The sequence below is a fragment of the Alligator sinensis genome, unplaced genomic scaffold (assembly GCF_000455745.1).
Source record: "Alligator sinensis unplaced genomic scaffold, ASM45574v1 scaffold69_1, whole genome shotgun sequence".
In the NCBI taxonomy this organism is placed as follows: domain Eukaryota; kingdom Metazoa; phylum Chordata; order Crocodylia; family Alligatoridae; genus Alligator; species Alligator sinensis.
The window spans coordinates 811,658-831,699 of NW_005842443.1; the positions used below are offsets into that span (position 1 = coordinate 811,658).

Below are 20,042 nucleotides of genomic sequence, written 5' to 3' on the forward strand. Positions count from 1 at the left end.
TCTGCCGTCAGTTACATTTCCATTAATTAATTAGAGGGAAGATGAAAGATTCTGGGAAGCTTTTTGTGACTGAGGTGATCAAAGAAAAACAAATTGCTGGATCATTTGGACAAAGTTCCTGATCTGTGCCCTCCCATCACCAAGCAAGAAAGGCTTGTGAATTTCCACATACCTATATATTTTTAAAGCAGAATTAGGGAATATGGGATGGGATGCAGAATAGTTAGAGGAAATGTGTGTTTTGGTGTTGAAGCAGTACAGAAGGTGTTTGATGTTGAGAGAGAAGATTCAAGGTTGAGGCCTGTTCCCCTTCACAAGTTGACCTCCCTCTGCAGAACTATGCTATGACATGGCAGCTGAGGGGCCAGCATAGCCCTAGAAAAAATATTTTTCAGTGAAAGGGATAGTTCAAACATCTGGGCTAGGGACACATTAAAAAAGCCCAAGCCCGAATTGGTTCAGTCTTTGCAGGTTAGCCTACCCTGCAAAGATGGAACCAATTTGCAAGTAGATAGACATTCACTTTTCATTCTGGAAATGCAGCCACATGCCTGTAGTGGCTCAGGCCAGAAGACTGGGGGCACTAGAGCAGCCCTCCCTTCCCTTCTGCAGGGAAGCTGAGCCGGGGCAGGAGACATGGCCAAGCCTGGACAGGCCTGAGTAAGACTGAGGAGGGGTTTAAACCCTCACCTTGGCTTGCAGGGTTCGGAGGGTGGGGGAAGAGGGTGTATGGCCAGACAGGGGCATGGCCAGACCTCTGTGGCGGAGGAGGAGGGGCAGAAGGAGAGTTCTGCCCACCGCAGTAGTTCTCTGAAAGCTGGGAGCAATCTGGGCACACAGCTCTGCTGCCTGGCCCCGGAAAGAGACTCGCCCCACTCCCCCTCCTCTTCCCTGCCACCACAAGGCAGACAGGGGGGCTCTGTGCAGTGCTTCCTGGCCCCAGAAGGGCATTCTTTCCCCTCCTCCCACTCCGCACTGCTGCGGGGTGGGGAGCTCTACGGTGCTGCCCGGCCTGGCCCAGCCTGTGCATGGGGAGCGGCTGTCACTGAGCCACAGCCACTGGAAGGGGCCCTGCCCCCACAACCCGAGAGGGCCCTGCTCAGTCCTGGCCGAGGCAGCCGTATGGTGGGGCCAGCGGAGTCAGGGCTGTGGGGGTGGGACCCTTCCCAGCAGCTGTGGCTGAGTGAAAGGAAAGCTGAGACCTGTCAGTGAGAGTAGCCTGGCCCAGTGCGCACAGGCAGCAGCTGACTGGGCAGTGAACTACCTGGGTTGGGTGCTGCTGTTGCTGACAGGGCTCAACTTCCCTGTCACTGAGTCGAAGCCTCTGGGAAGGTCCCCGCCTCCGCAGCCTGCCCCAAGCCAGCCCCACTATGAGGCTGCCTCAGCCAAGGCTGAGCAGGGTGGGCCCAGGCTGCGGGGGTGGGGCCCTATCCAGCAGCTCAGTGACACCTGCTCCCTGCGCCGAGGCTGGGCCAGGCTGGTCAGTGCCGCACAGACCCACTACCCTGCGCCACGGTGGCTGGGGGGAGGAGAAGGTGGAAGGGGCCCCCCTCTGGGGCCGGGACAAAGTCCCACTCCCTGCCTGGCAATCAGGGGGGGTGGGAATGGGCTGCTCTGCCCCAGCTGAGGTCCCTTGGTGGAAGTGGGGCAGAATTAACCCCCTCCCTGAATCCTTAGCCTTAACAGGGCCATGCTGGGGTGGCTGCGGTCCCTGCCAGTGGGACAGAGAAGGGATGGGGGGAATAAACCCCCTCTGTGCTTGCACTCTCTGGGGCACCCTGACAGGCTGCTGCTTCTTCCCCTCCCCCTCCTCTCACTGCTCTTGGGCCAGGGGCATGACCAGCTGCTGTCCCAGCATGGTCCCATTAAGGTAAAGGGGGGGCTATAATTCCTCCCTTTGTCCCTTCTGCCCCTGGGGATCACAGCTGGGTTCTACAAGCCCCAGCCACCCTCTGCCACTCAACTACTGTGGGGGAGGGGAGGGGGAAGGAGGGAAGAATTAACCCCATCCGTGCCCACTTTGCTTTAACAGGGCCATTCTGGGATGCGTCTGGCTATGTCTCTGCCTTTGTTCTGGCTAGAGAGCAGAGAGCACAGCCTAGCCCAGGGCTGCAGAGCATGCTGGGATGCTAGAGGACTCTGGTTTAACTTAAACCAGGAAGGGGTCTGGGATAGAAGTTGCATAAACCAGTTTGACCCAGATCAGTTAACTCTGATGCTACAGTCAACCAAGTTTCTCTTAAATTAGTCTCGGCCATTTTGAAACTGGTTTATGTGCACTGAACTTATGTTCTGTTACAGGTTTAAACCAATTTCTGATCACTTAAACCAGTTTATTTGTAACTTCTGTCCCTAGCCCAGTTGTTTTTAACACAGCTTGACTAGACCTGCGCAAAAAACTTCGAAGTTTTTATTTTTCTACAATTCTTCAACACATACATGTGCTTTTGCTGTCTGGGAGCTTAGAAATGCTGATAGCAAATTCACTTGTGGATGGATATTCTCCTCTCCAGTGACATGTTAGAGAGTGTAAGCATCCGTGGCCTCTACTGAAAGTGCTCCCCTTCAGTTTCTTCCCATAGCTGTTGTACCAGGCCAAGTGCAGGCCATCTCTTTCTTTCCACTGCTTCTTAATCATGGAAGCAACCTGGAAATCCCCATCTTCTCTGTGCTTCATTCAGTAGAGGGGAACAGACTCTAGCTTAACTCTCCCCTTGATGCTGAAGCTTCTGTGGGAAAAAGAGGGGATTTGAGCAGTTGAGTAGAGTGTAAAGAGGAAAGAAGGTGGTGAGAGCTGTGCAGTACTGAAGTAGAACAGACTTCAGTGGTGTTCCCCCAACCTTCCTACAGCAGACCACACATTTGTCTTCCATTCAGAACATGCCCAAGTTCTTAGACTGGGATGTAGAGCAAAGACTGAGCATGTTAACTGCACGGTGTAGGCACTTTAGAACTGGGATATATCAAGGAGCTGAAAACATGCATGTTCAGTGCTTATGCAACACAGAGTACTGGCGTTGTAGTTGAGAATTGACACTAGGCAGAATCAGAGCATGAATCAAGAACACAGTACTGAGGACTGGCATTCTTGGTGCTTGGCATAGGCCCAAAAGCTCTTGAAACTTTGGTAGGGTGGGCTAACTTGAGAACACCTACTACGCTGAATGGAATACTTTACCCCTGAGTTATTTCAGGCAGTGTTTCTCTCCTGCAGTTTCTCATTCAGCTGAGAACAGCTTATTGAGATGTTTGTACTGCTTTACATTTCCATGACCTCCTGTCTCCAAATGGCAAAAAAACAATGGTGGAGCATATAGAGCTACTCCTTGCTTAATGTCGTAGTTACGTTCTTGAGCAATGCGACTTTAAGCGAAACAATGTTAAGTGAATCCAGTTGCATTACAGTAGTTACCTACTAGCAGGCGGCAGCCAATGTTATAACTGAACATTGCGCAGCTTTAAATGAGTATGATCTAATAGATCAGCGATGAAATAATGAAACAACCTTAACTGGGACAATGTTAAATGAGGAGTACCTGTATTTGGGAATATGTTTGTGACAGCAAAGGTAAAAAAAGTGGTGAGGGCAGAGGGCAAGAAAATGGTGCATAGCAATGTACGGCAAAATGAAAGAAACAGTAAGGTTAGGCTATGATGTGTGTTTGTGTTGAGAAATTTAGGAAATGTATACAATGACAAGTAAATGCAGTTACGGTTCTGTAGTAATGCTTTGTATTATCTAAGATGGATAGTGTCATGACCCAAAGGCATGATTTTGTGTGTGCTTCGGCACCAGAATTATCCCCGCCAAGTTGCAGCTTCATTGCATGGGAGAGTTTCCTGTTGCAGAGGAAAACCCCGGTGCAGGGACGAGTTTCCTGCCTTTTCTGCAGCTTCTTTTGCAGAGTGCATTGCTCAAGTTGTAAGAGGAATGCACGGTGCAAAAGAGTTCCCCGCCACCGGTATGTAAATTCGTTCCCCACTATTGGCTAGTTTTAAATTATTCCCACATGGCGGCTAACGATTGGCCTGTTAGCCGTATAAGAGGCTGGAGCAGTTTCCGCCCAAGCCGAAGAGGACTCCACATCCATCTCGTGGGGACTCTGGATACACGGCAGGGTAATAGAGACCCTGTGTGAGATTCAGAGGAGTTTGGCGACCTGATCCATCGCCCACCTCTTCCCGTCTTCGAGCGCAACTTTTATAAGACATACCTACGATTCTGATTTTGGTGGCTCGTTCACCCAGATCATCCGGAGCTCTGTTCCGTGGAGCCTAGCAACCTCCACGAGACCGTCTGTGTTGTCTGTCTGTAACCGCAACTCAAGCAAGTTTTCCAGCCTACACCACTGCCATCTCGGTGTAAGTAAACAATCTTTTAAACTACCGCTAAGCGTTTGTGCCTAATTCCAGCTCAACGGCCTTCCCTCTCCGACCCGGCGTGCCCGGGCTGCTGGCCACAGCCCGCGTGCAGCACGGAAAAGGGCTTGGGTCGCTCCCGGCCCGCACAGATAGTACCTGATTATAAAATTCTAGAAACTGTGTGTACCATGAAATACAAAATATGTACTACCACTTATATAACTTTACTTTTATCTCTGTTGATGCATTTCTTTCCCCCCACCCCCACCCAAACAGTCAGTAACCCTTGTGGATGGCTTGGTAGGAGTGGAATTTATGAAGGTAAAATATGAATTTTCCATCTTGTGATGTCTTCAAATCAAAACTGAGTTACCTTACTGAAAGACTTTTTAGTCGATCACAAATTATTAGGCTTAATACAAGAGTAATTGGCTGAAATTATTTGGCTTGTGTTCTACCATAGGCCATACTAAGACCATGTACAAATATTCCATTTGTACCAGGAGAAAAGCCTTTCTCTAGTACAAAATCGAGAGTATAGACATGTGAAAGGGCTCTTTTGCAGCAGAAAAATGGCTCCTCAACAAGAAGTAAGATCTGTTATCTACAAGGAAGATCATTTTCCTCCTGATCTAATTTGGGGCCTGCATGGTTCTCTTGGGAGAGAGACACCCAGTATCCCACAGTTTTCTGCTCTTTCTTCTTCCCTCTCCAAGGACTGTACACGAAGCCATTAAAAGCTTGGGGGGCTACCTATTGACAGTCTATCCACTTCCCAGACAAGGAAGAGGATAGGTTAAGTTATGGGCTTTCCCAAGGGCAGGGATGGTTCAGGGAGCAGCTGTCTCTTGTCCCCTGACTGGAGATCTCACCTGTGTAGTGCTGTGTAGTCAGGGGCTGGAATGTGTGCGTGCTCCAGCTCCCAGCCGAATTTTCTGCCCATAAGAATTTTTCTGGTAGAAATGTCTGTCTTACCAGTAGAAATGGATGTCTGTATGTGGTGTAGATGATCTATCTAATGGTCCCTCCTGGCCTGAATTTTAAATGTGCAGTGTTTAGGTATGGATAAGGATCAAAGAAATGTGCCATTTTTGTTTTGTGTCTCAATTCAATATCAACATTTGTCTGCAGTTACTCTTGCAGAACTTGGTATGTTTAGATATAGCTATATTGAGCAGCTTGGCAGAGCCATGACTGATGAAGAGAGATGTGTATTTTGACAGATTAAATACTCCTTATTTCAGTGCTAAATTTAGTTAGTTGTGTCAATAGGGATGTACAAGAGGTTCAATCTCTCCCCAGTAATTGTCAGTTTGATAGGCTCTGCGGTTCAGTGTAGGCCAGGGGTATGTATCTCCTATCTTTTATGCCTGACATAAACCCTAAGTTTGCCTTAGCAAAGAGAAGGTTTCCACTCTCACCCCACCACCCAAAGATGTGTGTGCTGTTCCTAAAAAGTTCCATAGCATTGGGTCCTGTTGGGGATTTGCTGAAAGTGCAGAGTTAAATTTGCATGGTAGAGATTGAATGTTTAACTTTGTATTCCTTGGTTTTTAGAGATTCAAGGTTAGCCATTCTCCATATTTTGAAAGGATAGGAGACACTAATTGGTAAACCTAATGTTGTGTAACACTTACTCGTGAAAATATTGTAATGTGTATACTTTGCATCTATGTAGGTATAAACATGTTGCGTTCATATTATGCTTATTGTTATATGCAGAGCTAGATACCATGAGCCTGCAGCTAAAGGTCTCTCTGTTAAAAGACTTGGAAATGTAAAGATAAATTATAGGTTTAATTTTACTAAGCAGTTTCTAGTAGGCTTCCTTGCAAAGGTGAGATTGAAAAATGACTGAAAATAAACATTAATGTGTCCTTTAAATTACCAGTAAAATCACCCGGCAAAGCTACTCTGCAACCTTTAAGGAAATTTGGACTCCAGTTTTTCTTTTTATGATGCTCTGGGTACAAGTAGTTTCCCTTCAGGATTAGTGTGGGCCCCTAGAGGACTGTCTTAATTGAGGAAGCAAACCCAGAGAGGATTTGACAAGATGAAGGGATTTTCCAAAGGTTTGGTGCCTCTGGATTTGTGGTAGTATCAATTTTTATGATATGCTGGTTTCTTAAAGAAAGACGATCTAGAGAGAATGATAAGGAAAATCAGAATATGATTGTAGCCACTCATCCATTGAATTGGGTGCAAGTGTAAACCATTATATGTGGGGACACTTTTATAAAGGTAACATGTACAGTTCTCTGAAGATATACACCATATTTACCTGAATTCATGATGACCCTGAATTTTAAGATGATTAAATTCTGTGCATGGAAAAATTATAAATTTGTTAAAATTAATTTTCCATGTATAGAATCTAATTATTGGAGGGCTATCTGTCATTCATTTCCCCCCCTGCCCCCCCCCCCTTGCAGTGGGGCAGGTAGTGGGGGGGCAGGTCATATGGGGAGGTCAAGTAGCTTGTTCCCTGCTTGTGCATGCCCCTTGCCTCTCTCCCACCAAAGCCTTGGACCTTGCCCCAGCCTCTGTTTCCTCCTTCTGCCCCTTTCCTCAAACTCGGCTTGCCCTTTCCCCCAGCCTCTGGTCCCCCTCCCTGCCTCCCAACACACACTTACCAGGTTCTAGCCCCGTTCTAACCTAGGGCACTGAGCATGAGCCCAGCCCATGTAGCATCTGTGCGCTGCTGTGTGGCCAGGCTGGGGCTGTGCTCAGTGACTCAGGGTGCAGAGTGAATGGAGCCTGCCAGCATGGAGCAAAAGCAAGAGGGGAAGGGAGAATGGCAGGTGGGGAGGTGGAGGCTGCATTGTGGGGGTGGAGATTGGGGAAAGAGGTTGGCGTGGGGAGATGGCTGATATAGTCAGCAGAGTGGGAGGGGTGGAGGGGATAGGCAGTTGTGTGGCTACAGCTCCAACCCTGTGCAGGAGGGGCTGGATCTTGAGCCACATCAGCTGCCAGTCCCCTTGTATTCGATTCTAAGATGAGGTGCTTTTTTTTTTTTTTTTTTGGCATGTTAAATGGTAGGGGAAACCTCATCTTGGAATCAAGTAAATATGGTAGGCCTCATGCAGATCAGAACCAATCAGTGGGATCAGGCATAGGGTTTTATATTGGTGTACTTCAGCATCTGTGGACCCTCCCAGGCCTGTTCGGCAAGGCAAGTAGTTAAAATCACTGCACTGGGTTCTAGAAAAGAATGTCTTGAGTCAGGGAATTATTTTGCTACCTAATTCAGCTTGCTTGTAGACTGATTAGTTGTTCCTTTTGCCCTACTGTCCAGTAATTTAAACTGCAAAGATATGTAGTAGAACCCAGATTTTTCCAATCAGGATAGTTCATAACCTGTTTAATTTTCAGCAGGTTGTTGAATTAAGAATGAGCCACTCGGCTGATTGCTTCGGTCTTTACTTCAAGGGATGTTGCTTTTCCACTCAGCTGGAGCTCATCAGTGGTCCTGTACAGCTGATTGGAGAAGCAGCAACCTTTGAAATACATTTCTCAGCAAACAGCTAGAGTATGTCAGTGGTCCTTTGCAGCTGTTTGCTGTGGCTCGGAATGTTCCTGGATACTTGACAAACCCTCATCTTGACAGTGAGGTTAGGAACTTATCCCAGCAAAATATCCATGGTTATGTGTATCCATAACCACAAGGAGGCTATCTTTTAGTGACACCAAAGAATTTTGCTCACTACGTCCTTGTGTAAAGCCCAGCTATAGCATCCAGGTTAGAGTTCTGTAAACTACTCCCTCAGTGATTTTTGCCTAGGAGTTGCAGGCTGGACAGGTCATTTATGTCAAGATTTATGTCTAGGGATCTACTCAGATTGCAGTTTTTGCAGAAGCTACGCAAAACAACGACTTCTGCGAACACCATGAAAAATGGCGATTTCCGTGATTTTTGTGTGGAATCACCAGGAAAAAAAACTTACTAAAAATAAAATGCTGGCTCCCCAGTGGGAGCCAGCACCACTGTGGTCTGGCCTCACAGCTTGCCAGTGGTTGAAGGGAGGGGGAAGCTGCTGGCACAAAGGGGAGCAGCCAAGATAGCAGCTGCCCCTTCGTCCCTCTGTCTCTGATTGGCTGAGAGCGCTGCCTTTTGCGCAGCCCATCCCTCTCTGCTAATCAGTGGTGAGGGGTGGGGTCAGATGAAGGGCAGTCATCTCTGCCAATCAGCGACATGGGGCAGGGCCACCAGGGCCCCTTAGCCAATCGGCAGCTGGGGAGGGGTGCTCACTGAAAAGACTGAGAAAATGGCATTCAGCATTCATTCTTTAAAGTGAATTGGAGGTAACATTAGATCATTCAGAGGCTTCCATATGAAATAAAATATTATGTTTTAATACTGGTATAATGTAAATGGAATTGAATTATGTAAGTTGAATAGAAGCTATTGCCTGCTGAATCAAGATGAGTTGATCACCACACAGTATAGGGGAAGAAGGAATAGTGAAATGAGTTGGATCATATATAGTTCTTGAACTAAATATCTATTTATATCTGTTGTTAGTATTGTAATATGTCCAGAAATCTTGTATGATACCTACACATTCTTGAATCAGTCTGGACAATCCAAAGTCCACTACTGAGGAAGTCCACCTGCAGCCTGTGTCTAGTTCTACAAATTCAGTAAGTTCTTCCTTAAATGTTTTCTTGGTTGCCCCTTTGGAATGGTTCTCCTCTTGGTACTCTCATCAGCATCCCAGCCCAGAATGACCTTGGTCTGGCATATTTAGGCTCCAGTCCTTTCCTAACACTAGAAGACTGGGTAGAAGACTGCTTAGGTTTTCCCCCATGGGGCAGTTCATTATGTCAGATTTTGCTTCTCACTGTTCCTTCAGTGTATGTCATTGAGATAAAACAAAAATAATCCATCAGTAGGGTTTTTGTTTGTTTGTTTTTTAACATCCTGGTTTGTGTTGAATAGTGAAGTCATGGTGGTGAAAGTGTGAGGGATCACCTGGTTATCCTGGAATTTTGAATCTTTGTTTTCTGTCTTGGACCTTTTTGGACAATGAGTCTTCCATGCAAGTAGTGTATTAATAGCTTTCAACTGGCCATTTTATGACCATAAATTCCTTTTTGATATGGAATATTCAGTTTCTTGTGGAAACAGCTTCTTGCTCATACATGTCACCAGGTGTTGTACCTGCACTTTTTCTTGCAAAACCTGCTCACAGGTCAGCCCCAGACACTTGACTTGCACTACAAATTTAGCTGAGCAGTTTGGCTCTCAAGTCTTGGATGTTCACATAACTTTTTCTTCAGTACCCAGAAGGCCTATTCACATTTATCTCTGCAGATCTCTTATATTGTTATTGTGAGGGTGTTACATAAGGGTGTATGTATATACATTAATTTTTGTTTAGCTCTGTTAGATAGTAAAGGGTTATGTCTTCAGCAATCTTGTCTGAACATAAACCTCTGAACTTGGAGTTACATGCCAAACATACAAAAACATTTCTTCCTTTGTTTTCTAGATCCAAGTAAACAGTCCCATATTATACTTTGTTAGACCATCTCCATGATGTCAGGAGGTTGTTCTTCACTGGGGTTTAAGTGTTTTGTCAAAGCTCTGCTCCTTCATCTTCCATGAATTCCGAGCTAACTAGCAGACCATCTGAGTGCACAATTCTCAGACATAGTTTATATATTACAAGCTTCTTTTAGCATAGCCGCATTAGCTAAAAGTGTCAAAAGATAGCCTGTAGCTTTTAGATATGTTGGCAGAACCACTGGATTGGATGCAGCTTTACTGGTAGAAGAAAACTTTGTCTTGTACAGACATTGAGTTTCTACTGAGAGAATGGCTGTTATTCTGGTCGAAACCAAAAGTATGCAGGCTTTTTCTCCTGGAGCAAAAATGGCCACTCCAGATAAAAATAACCTGACGACAACCAAGTAGAAATTGCTCCTGGGCAAGTTTATCTCAGGAGACTGAACAGGTCTACACTTTCCCCTAGCTTAACTCCTCCTGGGAATGAGGAAGAGTGGAGCTAGGGGGAAAGGTTTCTCTACCTTCCAGAGACTGGGATCACTCTGGTCTGGAAGTGGCATGGTGGGGATCTCAGGCCATCCCAGACTGGGGGGATGGGAGGGGCAAAGAGAGGAACAGCCATCAGTTGCTTTCTTCTTGCTTTTCACACCAGAGTTCCTGGTGTAAGAAGCAGGCAGAGACTTTGACTTGCTGCTCGCTCTGCTTGGCTACTGAAGCAGCATTGTTCCCTGCCTGCTAGGGGGGAAGGGGGTGCAATTTAGAGCCAGTGGTGGTGGGAGCCAGTCTCAGGGAGACATTCCCCAAGCTCAGCTCCCAGCCCAGTCAGCTTCCCCTTGACCTTCTTACTGCTTACCTGACAACCACAAATGGCCAGGGAACACCCTAGTGTTGCAGAACTTTTTTCAAGTTCATGTGTCTGTTAATCATCCTATTTGCCACAAACTAAGTGTTTTCCTCTAGTTGGGCACAGAGACTAATATGTCTTTCTGTTGGTCTTATACTTAGGGCTCTGAGGAAACTAAGGAAAGACGTTGGATTGATTATACTGATAGCCTTGGCCTGGACAACCAGTCAGTTCTGGTATTTGGGTCTGATGGATCTCTACTTGCAGCCTATGATCATTTTGTCTGTTCTGCCCAGAATAGTTTTGCAGATCAGTAGTATGATTCTGAACACAGAACCAGAATCGTTTACATGTTAAAGCTTGGATGCTGGCTGGCTGACAGCTATAAAACATTATAGAGGCTCTGAACATTTTATTCTAGAAATTTTGATTGGGGAAAATCCTCCCATTCCCCCCAATCTAGACTGACTTATAAAGTTAAATGGAAGAGTTTTTTTTTTTATTTAGGCATCTTGGCGGCATCTTGCACACCCATTTCTACAATACTAGGCTGTTTCTTAGCATTGTAGCACTATAACCTTTCTTTGTGCACCGTGGGCATGTCTACCCATGCATTTGATCTGGGATCAATTTACTTGCGAATAAACTCCTCGCAAGTAAATGCTCCCAGGCAGGTGTCTACACATGTAGGGAAGCGGGAGCAGATTTGCTGCTAGTGGCAGCAAACTGCTTCTGCTTCCTGGGGCCCTGCAATGGGCCCCTGCTGCCACCTAGGGGGAGCTCTAGGCTCCCCCTAGGTGCTAGTCCAGGGGCTGGCAGGGAGCACGGGCCAGGAAACAGCTGTCTCCTGGCCCGGGCTGGGACATTACATCCTGTCCTCAGGGGGCTGCCTACTGCCTGGGTGGGGACAATGTCCCCTTGCCCTGTAAACAAATTAGTAAATTTTCTAGTAAACAAATTTACTAGCTGGACGCAGCTGTGTCGACCGTTGTAAAGGTGAAACTGGCATGGGAACCTTGAAACAGGATGTCAATTTATAAATGTTGTAAATGCCGTTTGTTGTAAGTCAGTCATACATCAAGGACTGCCTGTATAAAACCTTTTCTTACTTTTTAAAATCAATAAATTGATCCATTAACAGCTCTGGAGAGCTATTAAATTGTAATATCCATAATTGTAAAAACATAAACACAAGAGAACAGAATTTGCTGCTGATGTTCTAGGGATTATTTTGTGCCAAGGCTGTCTTTCAAGTTGGGAACAAATAGATGCAGCACAGGTTTCATTCATTCAGTCATTCATTCATGCATTTATTTTACAGGTTTACATTTGAGATATTTCTAAAAGTGTTTTCACTGTATTTTTTTAATATATCATGGGACCTAGTCTCCACCTCAGGGCTTGCTAGTACCTATGTTGGGTTATATATTACAAAATAGCTTAAAAAAATATAGGTAAAACAAAAAGTAGCAAGATTAGTTAATATTAGGGGTGCACTGATAAAGATTTTTTTTGGCCGATACTGATGGCCAATTATTAACTAGCCATATCAGCCAATACTGATCTGATTGACGATATGCAGCCCAGCAACGTGGAGAGCAGCATCCAGCTGGTAAGTCTGTGGGGGTGGGAGGGCAGATTAAGGCCCCCAAGGTGAGGGAGGGAGTGGGGCTGGGGTAGGTGCTGCCTGGGTGGGGTGTGGAGCAGAGCCACCCCAAAATTTGCCAGAGCCCCTGCTCCCAGTGCCACCACCTGCCTGCCCTGAGCCCCAGCCCAGCCTCCACACTGTGAGGAGGCTTACAGAACCCCTGGCCCTGAGCCTGCAGCAGGCAGCCTTCCCTCGCCCCGCACACAAATGCTATACTGGCCAAAAAAGTCAATTACCGATAATGTCAATTTTCCTTTTATTGGTGCTGGTAGGATATGGACCAATATATCGGTGCACTTCTAGTTAATATAACTTTCTGTGCAATATCAAGTCAATTTTGGGGGCAGGGATTTTTTTGGTCTGTTTGTTGTATTACCTACTACACGAAAGTCCTGTTCTGTCATTGACACTCCAAGTTGCTGTCTCAATACAAATAGGGGAAAAAAATTGTCTATTTCATGCTTATTTTTTATACTTTTTAAAAATTATTAAAGGAAAGGATTGTAGTAATTTTCATTGGGATTTCTTTAACATACATCATTTAAATAAGAATTGTAATATTCTTAAGGCACTAAGAATATGTACTAACAGTGATTGACTATAGAAAAATTCTCATGAAAAATCTTTTTTTCCTAATTTTTATGTATTCCTAAACTTATGCCCTGTATATGATTATATTTTCATTGCTTTATTGAGCAGTTTACCTAAGGTTCCAAGTATTCCAGAATCCTGCAGCTATGGTATTTGTCTTTGAATACAGTCTTTCCTACCAAATTGTGCTCCTGAATCTAAGCTTTTTGTTTTGATCCTGGTCTCAGAGATAACGTTAACATTCTGAACAGCTTACAAACAATGAAATGACCTCTGCAAGAATGCCTGACACAACTCTTAAGACTTAAGAGGTGTTAACTAATAAACTCCTTCATTTAACTCAGAGCTGTGTGGATTCTGTGATTTCATGGCTGTGGAGTTTGGTGTTTTTGTCAAGATCTTACCAGGCTCAGTATTTGGTCTACAGAATTTACCATGTTTTTGGAACAAGCCACCTAATTTTTTTTTTTTTGTCTCTTGCCCTGCAGTTGCCTCTTGTAGCCCAGTTTTCTCCCCAGAGGGGGAGTTAATTGAGTTAGAGTGATTTGCTTCCTGTACTGTATGATAGAATGGGCAATGTGGGTCACTAAGTCGAAGTTAGTTAAGCTTGAAGTCAATGGTGGGAGTTAGAAATGTGGACTTCAGAAAAGTACAGTAGCTGAGGCTCTCCGAGATGAGCTGCTAATGCTGAATGTAAGCTCTCCCTTTTTCTGGCATACTTAAGGACAAGGTGTTTGATTTAAGTGTCCTGGCCAGTATCACAAGAATAGGAACTTCTGAGCGAGTACATGGTTGGAAATCGTAGTAAAAAGTCTAATTTTTTAAAATAAGTACCAACACATTATACTTCTGTATTGTCAATTATGAGTCATAGATAAGAGTGTAGGAGGATGGGACTTGTTAGGGGAAAGAGGTCTTTTCACTCTTCACTGTACGCTACCATAGATCACATCAGCAGAGACACTAGAGCTCTCATAAATTAAGCATGCAGGACATGGAGCTATTCCTTCATGCCCATGGAGCTCCTGGGAGGCCAGGGAATTTGCCAGCACAGCCTGGTGTGAAATTCAGGGCTACAGGGCCATGTTGGGCATGGCTGTCACTGGTTGGGTGGCATGTGAAGACTGTGCCAACACAGTGCCCATCACCCTACTGCTGCCAGGTCTGGCTCTGGCCTTCAGGGACCCCTGCAGTCCAGATCTGGCATGAGGGGTGTGGTGAGATTGATATCCCTGATACAAGTGATGGCACCCCAGATCCCAGAAATGCCTTCAGTACCCCACAAGTCTCCTTAGAAATAAGGAATGGGGAACCCTGTTTTCATCTTCTTTCCTATTGATGCTGAACTAGTGGTAATACTAAACTGGGTATCATTATGGGCAGTCTGCTGCTTGATTAGCAACTAATTTATGGTTTGGAGGAAGCTAAAGTTGTATTATAGAAATTTGTAGAAATAATTTAGTGAGGATTGAATAAACAAATGGTTTTCAAGAATTGAGATCTTGTCATTGTAGAGTGTATTCACTTTTTTGCCACAGCATGCACACAGGCTCTGAATTAACACCATATTTAAAATAGTCGCTAAGAATTGTAATTGTTTAAATGTTTTTGCAACTTAAAATTCTTATGTTTTTCCAAGGTGTTGTGTATCAGCAAAATTAAAAAATATACCCTTTAGGTATCTTTCTTGACATAGTTATAGTTTTTAAAATGTTACATTGTGCAAGTGTAGCCATAATAATACACAGTATGAGAGAATTTATTTTAGGACAAGCTTTCAGTATCATCTTGTTTAAATAAATGTCATCTTTTGTTGGTTTAGTGTTCACAATTGAAGACTTATTTGTTAGGGAATTTTAGAAGAAAAATATCCAGATAATGTCTTTTTTTCCTTTAAATATTTCCCGTGAGTTCAACATTACAGGACAGCCAATAGAATTAGCATTTCCACAACTGGACCCCATTTTGCTAACCAACATATCCATTAAACCTGCTTTGAACTTGGTTGTAAAATCATTAGAACTCTCCAGTGCTCTTTTACAGAAGTGTAGAAAATAAGTATGGATGGGATGTTGAGAGCTTATTTAGCATTCTAATACGAGGTGGGCAATGCTTTGATGTGGGTGGGGTGTTGAGGGAGAGAGGCAAAGTGACCCACTTAAGTGGGCACTAGGACCTGGCCTCCTCCACCACTTTTTTCCCTGTGGTCCAGCTGCAGCTCAGGATGGGCAGAGCTTCCCTCTGCCAAAACCCCTGGTGCCTGACTGGTGTGGCACAGGGTGAGTTCTCTATCCTCTGTCGAGGCCCAGGCCACCTGACTCCAGGTGGCACAGGCAGAGCTCCCCCTGCCACCAAATGCCATTGAAGCCAAGGCTTCACGGGCTGGGCTGTAGGTTGCTGACCCATGTTCTAGCCTATTGCGCTATCTCAAGACAAGATTAACTCTACTTAAATATAGAGGTGCTTACTGGTGTTCATGCCACTTCAAATAAATCAGCTGTAAAACCAGCAGATTTTTTCTTTGTTTCTGGTATAAATATGAAGTGAGAGTCTGGAAATCAAAGTTCTTTCCTGCTCATCATATCATAATGTGTGACCTCTGGCAAGCAAGGAACCATCAGCTCTTGTCTAGTTTAATCTAATTTTTTAGTTCACTACGCCACTCTCTGGAGCTGTGTAAGTAATTAATATTTTGGTTTGCTGGCCAAACTGACATCAGGGGAGGGGGCTCAGGTTGACTTGAAAATTTTTTCTCCAGTTTTTTTCAGAAAAAAAATATTTTGAATATTTTGGATAATTTTTCCCCTCCATGTTTTAGGTAAATGTAAGAAAAAATTGAAATTAAAATAATTTTGAAGAATAAATTTTAAACGTTCTGTTCCAACATGTTGAAACAAAGTACCAGACCTTTTGAAAAAAAAATTTCCAGCAAAATCTGTACACAAATTTGTGAATAGCTTTGATTGACCCAGTGCTGTATTTTTATCAGATAACCATTTGAAACATTTTTTTCCCAGCCATAATTATACTTGTCTCTATCTCCCAGATTTTACTGTGACTGCAACATTTTCCCTAATTTTTAAAATATTCTTTGTTCTTTGCAGCTGTATAAAAACTCACGGGATCAGGGAGAACTGAAAATTAAGCAAACTTTCCAGAAGGTTCTATTCAATGCATAAAATAAAGTGAAGGACCAGAAAGTTCTGTTTTCCTTCAGTCTTTGTTTAATTACAACAGATTTCAATGGTAGTTGTAACAGTAGGAGGTAAACAGTTTTTCAAACAAATTATTTTTAAGTTGATTATGTGCTTTCAATATACCTTTGTGCTGCACCTTTCCATATTATTCCCCACTGCAAGTGGGGAATAATAATGCTTTCTTTACTTTTTTGAACTCTAAGGTTGTGTGCAAAGTATTAATTTATCCAGTGTTGTTTACTTTGTAGGCTAAGACAATGGATGTCAACTGATGCAAATATCATGGGCATGAATGCTATATTAAAATGTTATATTGTTTTCCTAGGAGGAGAGACTTCAGCATGCAAACCTTCATCTGTTCGGCTTGCACCGTCATTTTCATTCCATGCTGCTGGCCTTCAGATGGCTGGACAGATGTCCCATTCACATCAGCAGTACAGTGATCGTCGGCAGCAGAACATAAATGACCAACAGGTTTCTGCCTTAACTTATGCTGACCAGATTCAACAACCTCTAGCCAACCAGGTTTGTATTATCAAGAAAGACGCTTTCTATTTTTGAATTGCACGCTTTTTCCTTAAATATTTTGAATGCATAACCCATGAGGCATTTTTGAAGAGAAGAAACAATGATCAGCAAGGTTAACACCTGATAAACGATCTGATCTTTATCTGATCAACATTTATTTTTGGTGGGGTTTTTTTTTTTAATTCAGAAAGTTTGCTGTATTCCGAGAACTCATAAAGAGCAAACTTTGAAAGGAAGAATTCTGTTTTGACTATTTTAATCACAGAAATAGAGTTAAAAGTAATGAAATAGGAATTTTTGTCTACCAAGGATGAGTCTGAGGACAGTCTTGCTACATGTACATTTAAGTTAAAATTTGATTGCTTTACATTTTTTTTTTTCAGGAGAGATTGTTTGGAGAATTTTGTTAGTAATTTTGGATTGTAAAGTAGTTGTAGAATTTTTTGGTGCAAATATCCTAATTTAAGACACTAGAACAAACCTGGGCTATCACCAGAACTTTTACCAGTGGTCCTCTGCCCCGTCAGTATTGGGCATTTTTTGCAGATGGTGGTTCCCATCTTGGATAGGTCATGTGGGTATACTGCAGGAACATGAAGAGTAAAGGTGGTTGCCCCATGGCTGACAGGATCAGTTTGCCTCCCTTTGCTACCTTTAGAATGCTAAAATTTCCCCACTTTTCCCTGAATAGCCTTCCTCTCAAATTCTCCTCTTATCTCACAGGAAAGCAGATTACTTTCTTTAGAAACTTGGCCCAGCAGCTACTCTGTGCATATATGTCTAAGAATTCTGGTTCTTAACCTTTTAAGGCAGAGCTGAAAAACACCATATAGGCTAAATAAGTGGCCCAACTGAAGAGAAGGGAACAGTGTCACTTCTCCTTTGTCCCTATCATCTTGGATGCACTGCACTACAGTTGTGAGAGTCTTTACTCACATATAATTTACTTTAAAAGTAAGTGAAGAGGGAATGAACTGCACAATAGGAAGGATAGAGACTGAGGATGCTCAGGATCAGTCCCCAAGAAATATACGATTCTCAGACTTAGGATAAGGTGCCAATAAAAAAAAAGGGTTGCTGAGATCTTTCAGAGGAATCTATAAGTGAATGCAGGCCTCTCAAGAGTGACAGAGTGGGTGATCCTAACTGTCAGAGGATATGCTTTCCCTTTTGAAAAAGAATGAGAAAGATCACTTCTGTGTTTAAAGGCGTGTGGAGTTCACAACCTACCTCTAGAAGGAGCATTGTAGGGGGAAAATATTTATGTCAGCGTTTGATTGGATTTTGTGCTTTTTTATGTTCTCTAATGTTAAGAGAAAGATAGATGTCAAATGCCACCCTTTTGGGATCTACTGTAATTTTTATGATAGATATGACATACAGCATACAACTGCCTTAAAAACCCAGATGGTCTCTATAGCAGCAAAGAGAGATTCCTGTAGAGTGAAGCAGTTATCAGCTGATTAGATAAATGATCATGGCCAACCTTGTTGAACAGCCATAGATTTCATAGACATTAGGGCTGGAAGGGACCTCGGAAGATCATCTAGTCCAGCTCCCTGCCCAAAGGGCAGGAAATCAGCTGGAGTCATAGGATCCCAGCAAGATAAGCACCCAGTTTTCTCTTGAAGGTGTTCAATGTAGGTGCTTGAACCACCTCCGACGGCAGGCTATTCCAGACCTTGGGGGCTCGAACAGTAAAGAAATTCTTCCTTATGTCCAGCTTGAAACAGTCTTGCAGTAGTTTATAACCGTTTGACCTCGTCATCCCTTGGGGCGCTCTGGTGAACAAACGTTCCCCCAGATACTGGTGGTCACCCCCGATAAACTTATAGGTGGCCATCAGATCAGCCCTGAGCCTGAGCTTTTCCAGGCTAAAGAGCCCCATAGCTCTCAGCCCGTTGTCATAAGGTCTGTTTTCCTGACCTCTGATCATGTGCGTGGGTCTTCTCTGGACTCTCTCAAGCTTCTCCACATCCTTTTTGAATTGTGGGGCCCAAAACTGGATGCAGTACTCCAGCTGCGGCCTCACCAAGGCCGAGTACAAGGGGAGAATGATGTCCCAGGATTTGCTTGAGAAGCGTCTGTGGATGCAAGCCAGCGTTTTGGTTGCTTTACTAGCCGCAGCATCGCACTGCAGGCTCATGGTCATCTTGTGGTCAATGATGACCCCCAAGTCTCTTTCTTCCATAGTGCTAGCCAACATAGCACTGCCTAGCCTATAAGGATGCTGCGGGTTTTTCTTCCCAAGGTGGAGAACCTTGCATTTATCGGCGTTGAACACCATCATCCAAAGTTTGGTGTCATCGGCGAACTTGGCCAGTCTGCTTCTGACTCCAGTGTCCACATCATTAATGAAGATGTTGAACAATATGGGTCCAAGGACAGAGTCTTGGGGGACCCCACTGGTCACAGGGCACCATGACGATTGACTTCCATCAGTTACCACCCTCTGGGTCCGACCACGGAGCCAATTTCCCAGCCAGCGGATCGTGGTGGACCCAAGGCCACAATTGGCCAGTTTTGCCAAGAGGTGATCATGGGATACCAGATCGAAGGCTTTTTTGAAGTCAAGCTATATGACATCAATCTCTTCTGCCTTGTCCAGGTGATAGGTCACCTGGCTGTAAAAGGAAATGAGATTGGTCAAGTAAGACCTACCTGCAACAAACCCATGCTGGCTATCCCTCAGGATGTTGGCCAGTCCATTAAGGATGGCCTCTTTAATAAATTTTTCTAAGATCTTCTCCGGGATAGAGGTCAGGCTGATGGGCCTATAGTTAGCCGGATCCACTTTCCTCCCTTTCTTGAAGATAGGCACCACATTGGCTTTTTTACAGTCTTCGGGCACTACACCAGAGCGCCAGGAGTTCTCAAAGATCCATGCCAGAGGCTGGGCTATGATGCTCGCCAGCTCCTTGAGTACCCTGGGGCGTAGATTGTCAGGGCCAGGTGACTTGAAGGTATCCAGCCTCTCAAGGTGTTCCTTTACGAAGTCAGCATTGATGGAGGGCAAGGGATCTCCCTCATCCGGACCTCCCTGATCTGTAGTGGGCATGGACGTCCCATGGGACTGATGAAAGACTGACGCAAATTACCCATTTAATAGGTTGGCTTTTTCCTGGGCATCAGTTGTCAGTTGTTCCACTTGTCAGTCCTGCTTGGCAGATTGCTCCAGAATCTAAAGACCTCTTTTTTCCACAAATGAAACCTAGGCTTCCTGCAATACAGTAATATTTGTCTTGATCTAATGAGCTTTTGCCTCTATAAATCTACCCCTATCCACTAGGGAAAATATTGCCTTTATCCCTTTAAAGAGTCCTGGCAAATTCCAATTTATTTCGTACCCACAGAAGAATGTTT

The 20,042-nt window shown here is 44.3% G+C and overlaps 1 protein-coding gene across 7 annotated transcripts in view; it reads left to right on the plus strand.

Moving 5' to 3' along the window:
- Window positions 1-20,042, plus strand: part of DYRK1A (dual specificity tyrosine phosphorylation regulated kinase 1A) — a 127,706-nt gene that overhangs the window by 81,422 nt on the left and 26,242 nt on the right. For 5 of the 7 annotated variants that reach the window (XM_025212067.1, XM_014523090.1, XM_025212063.1 and 2 more), the window contains one exon: window positions 16,477-16,676. In XM_025212067.1, coding sequence (XP_025067852.1) covers window positions 16,554-16,676 — 123 coding nt within the window. In that variant the 5' untranslated portion in view covers window positions 16,477-16,553. Of the gene's footprint in view, window positions 1-16,476; window positions 16,677-20,042 lie in introns of those variants that run through there. The other 2 variants (XM_025212068.1, XM_025212069.1) reach the window with 1 other exon arrangement.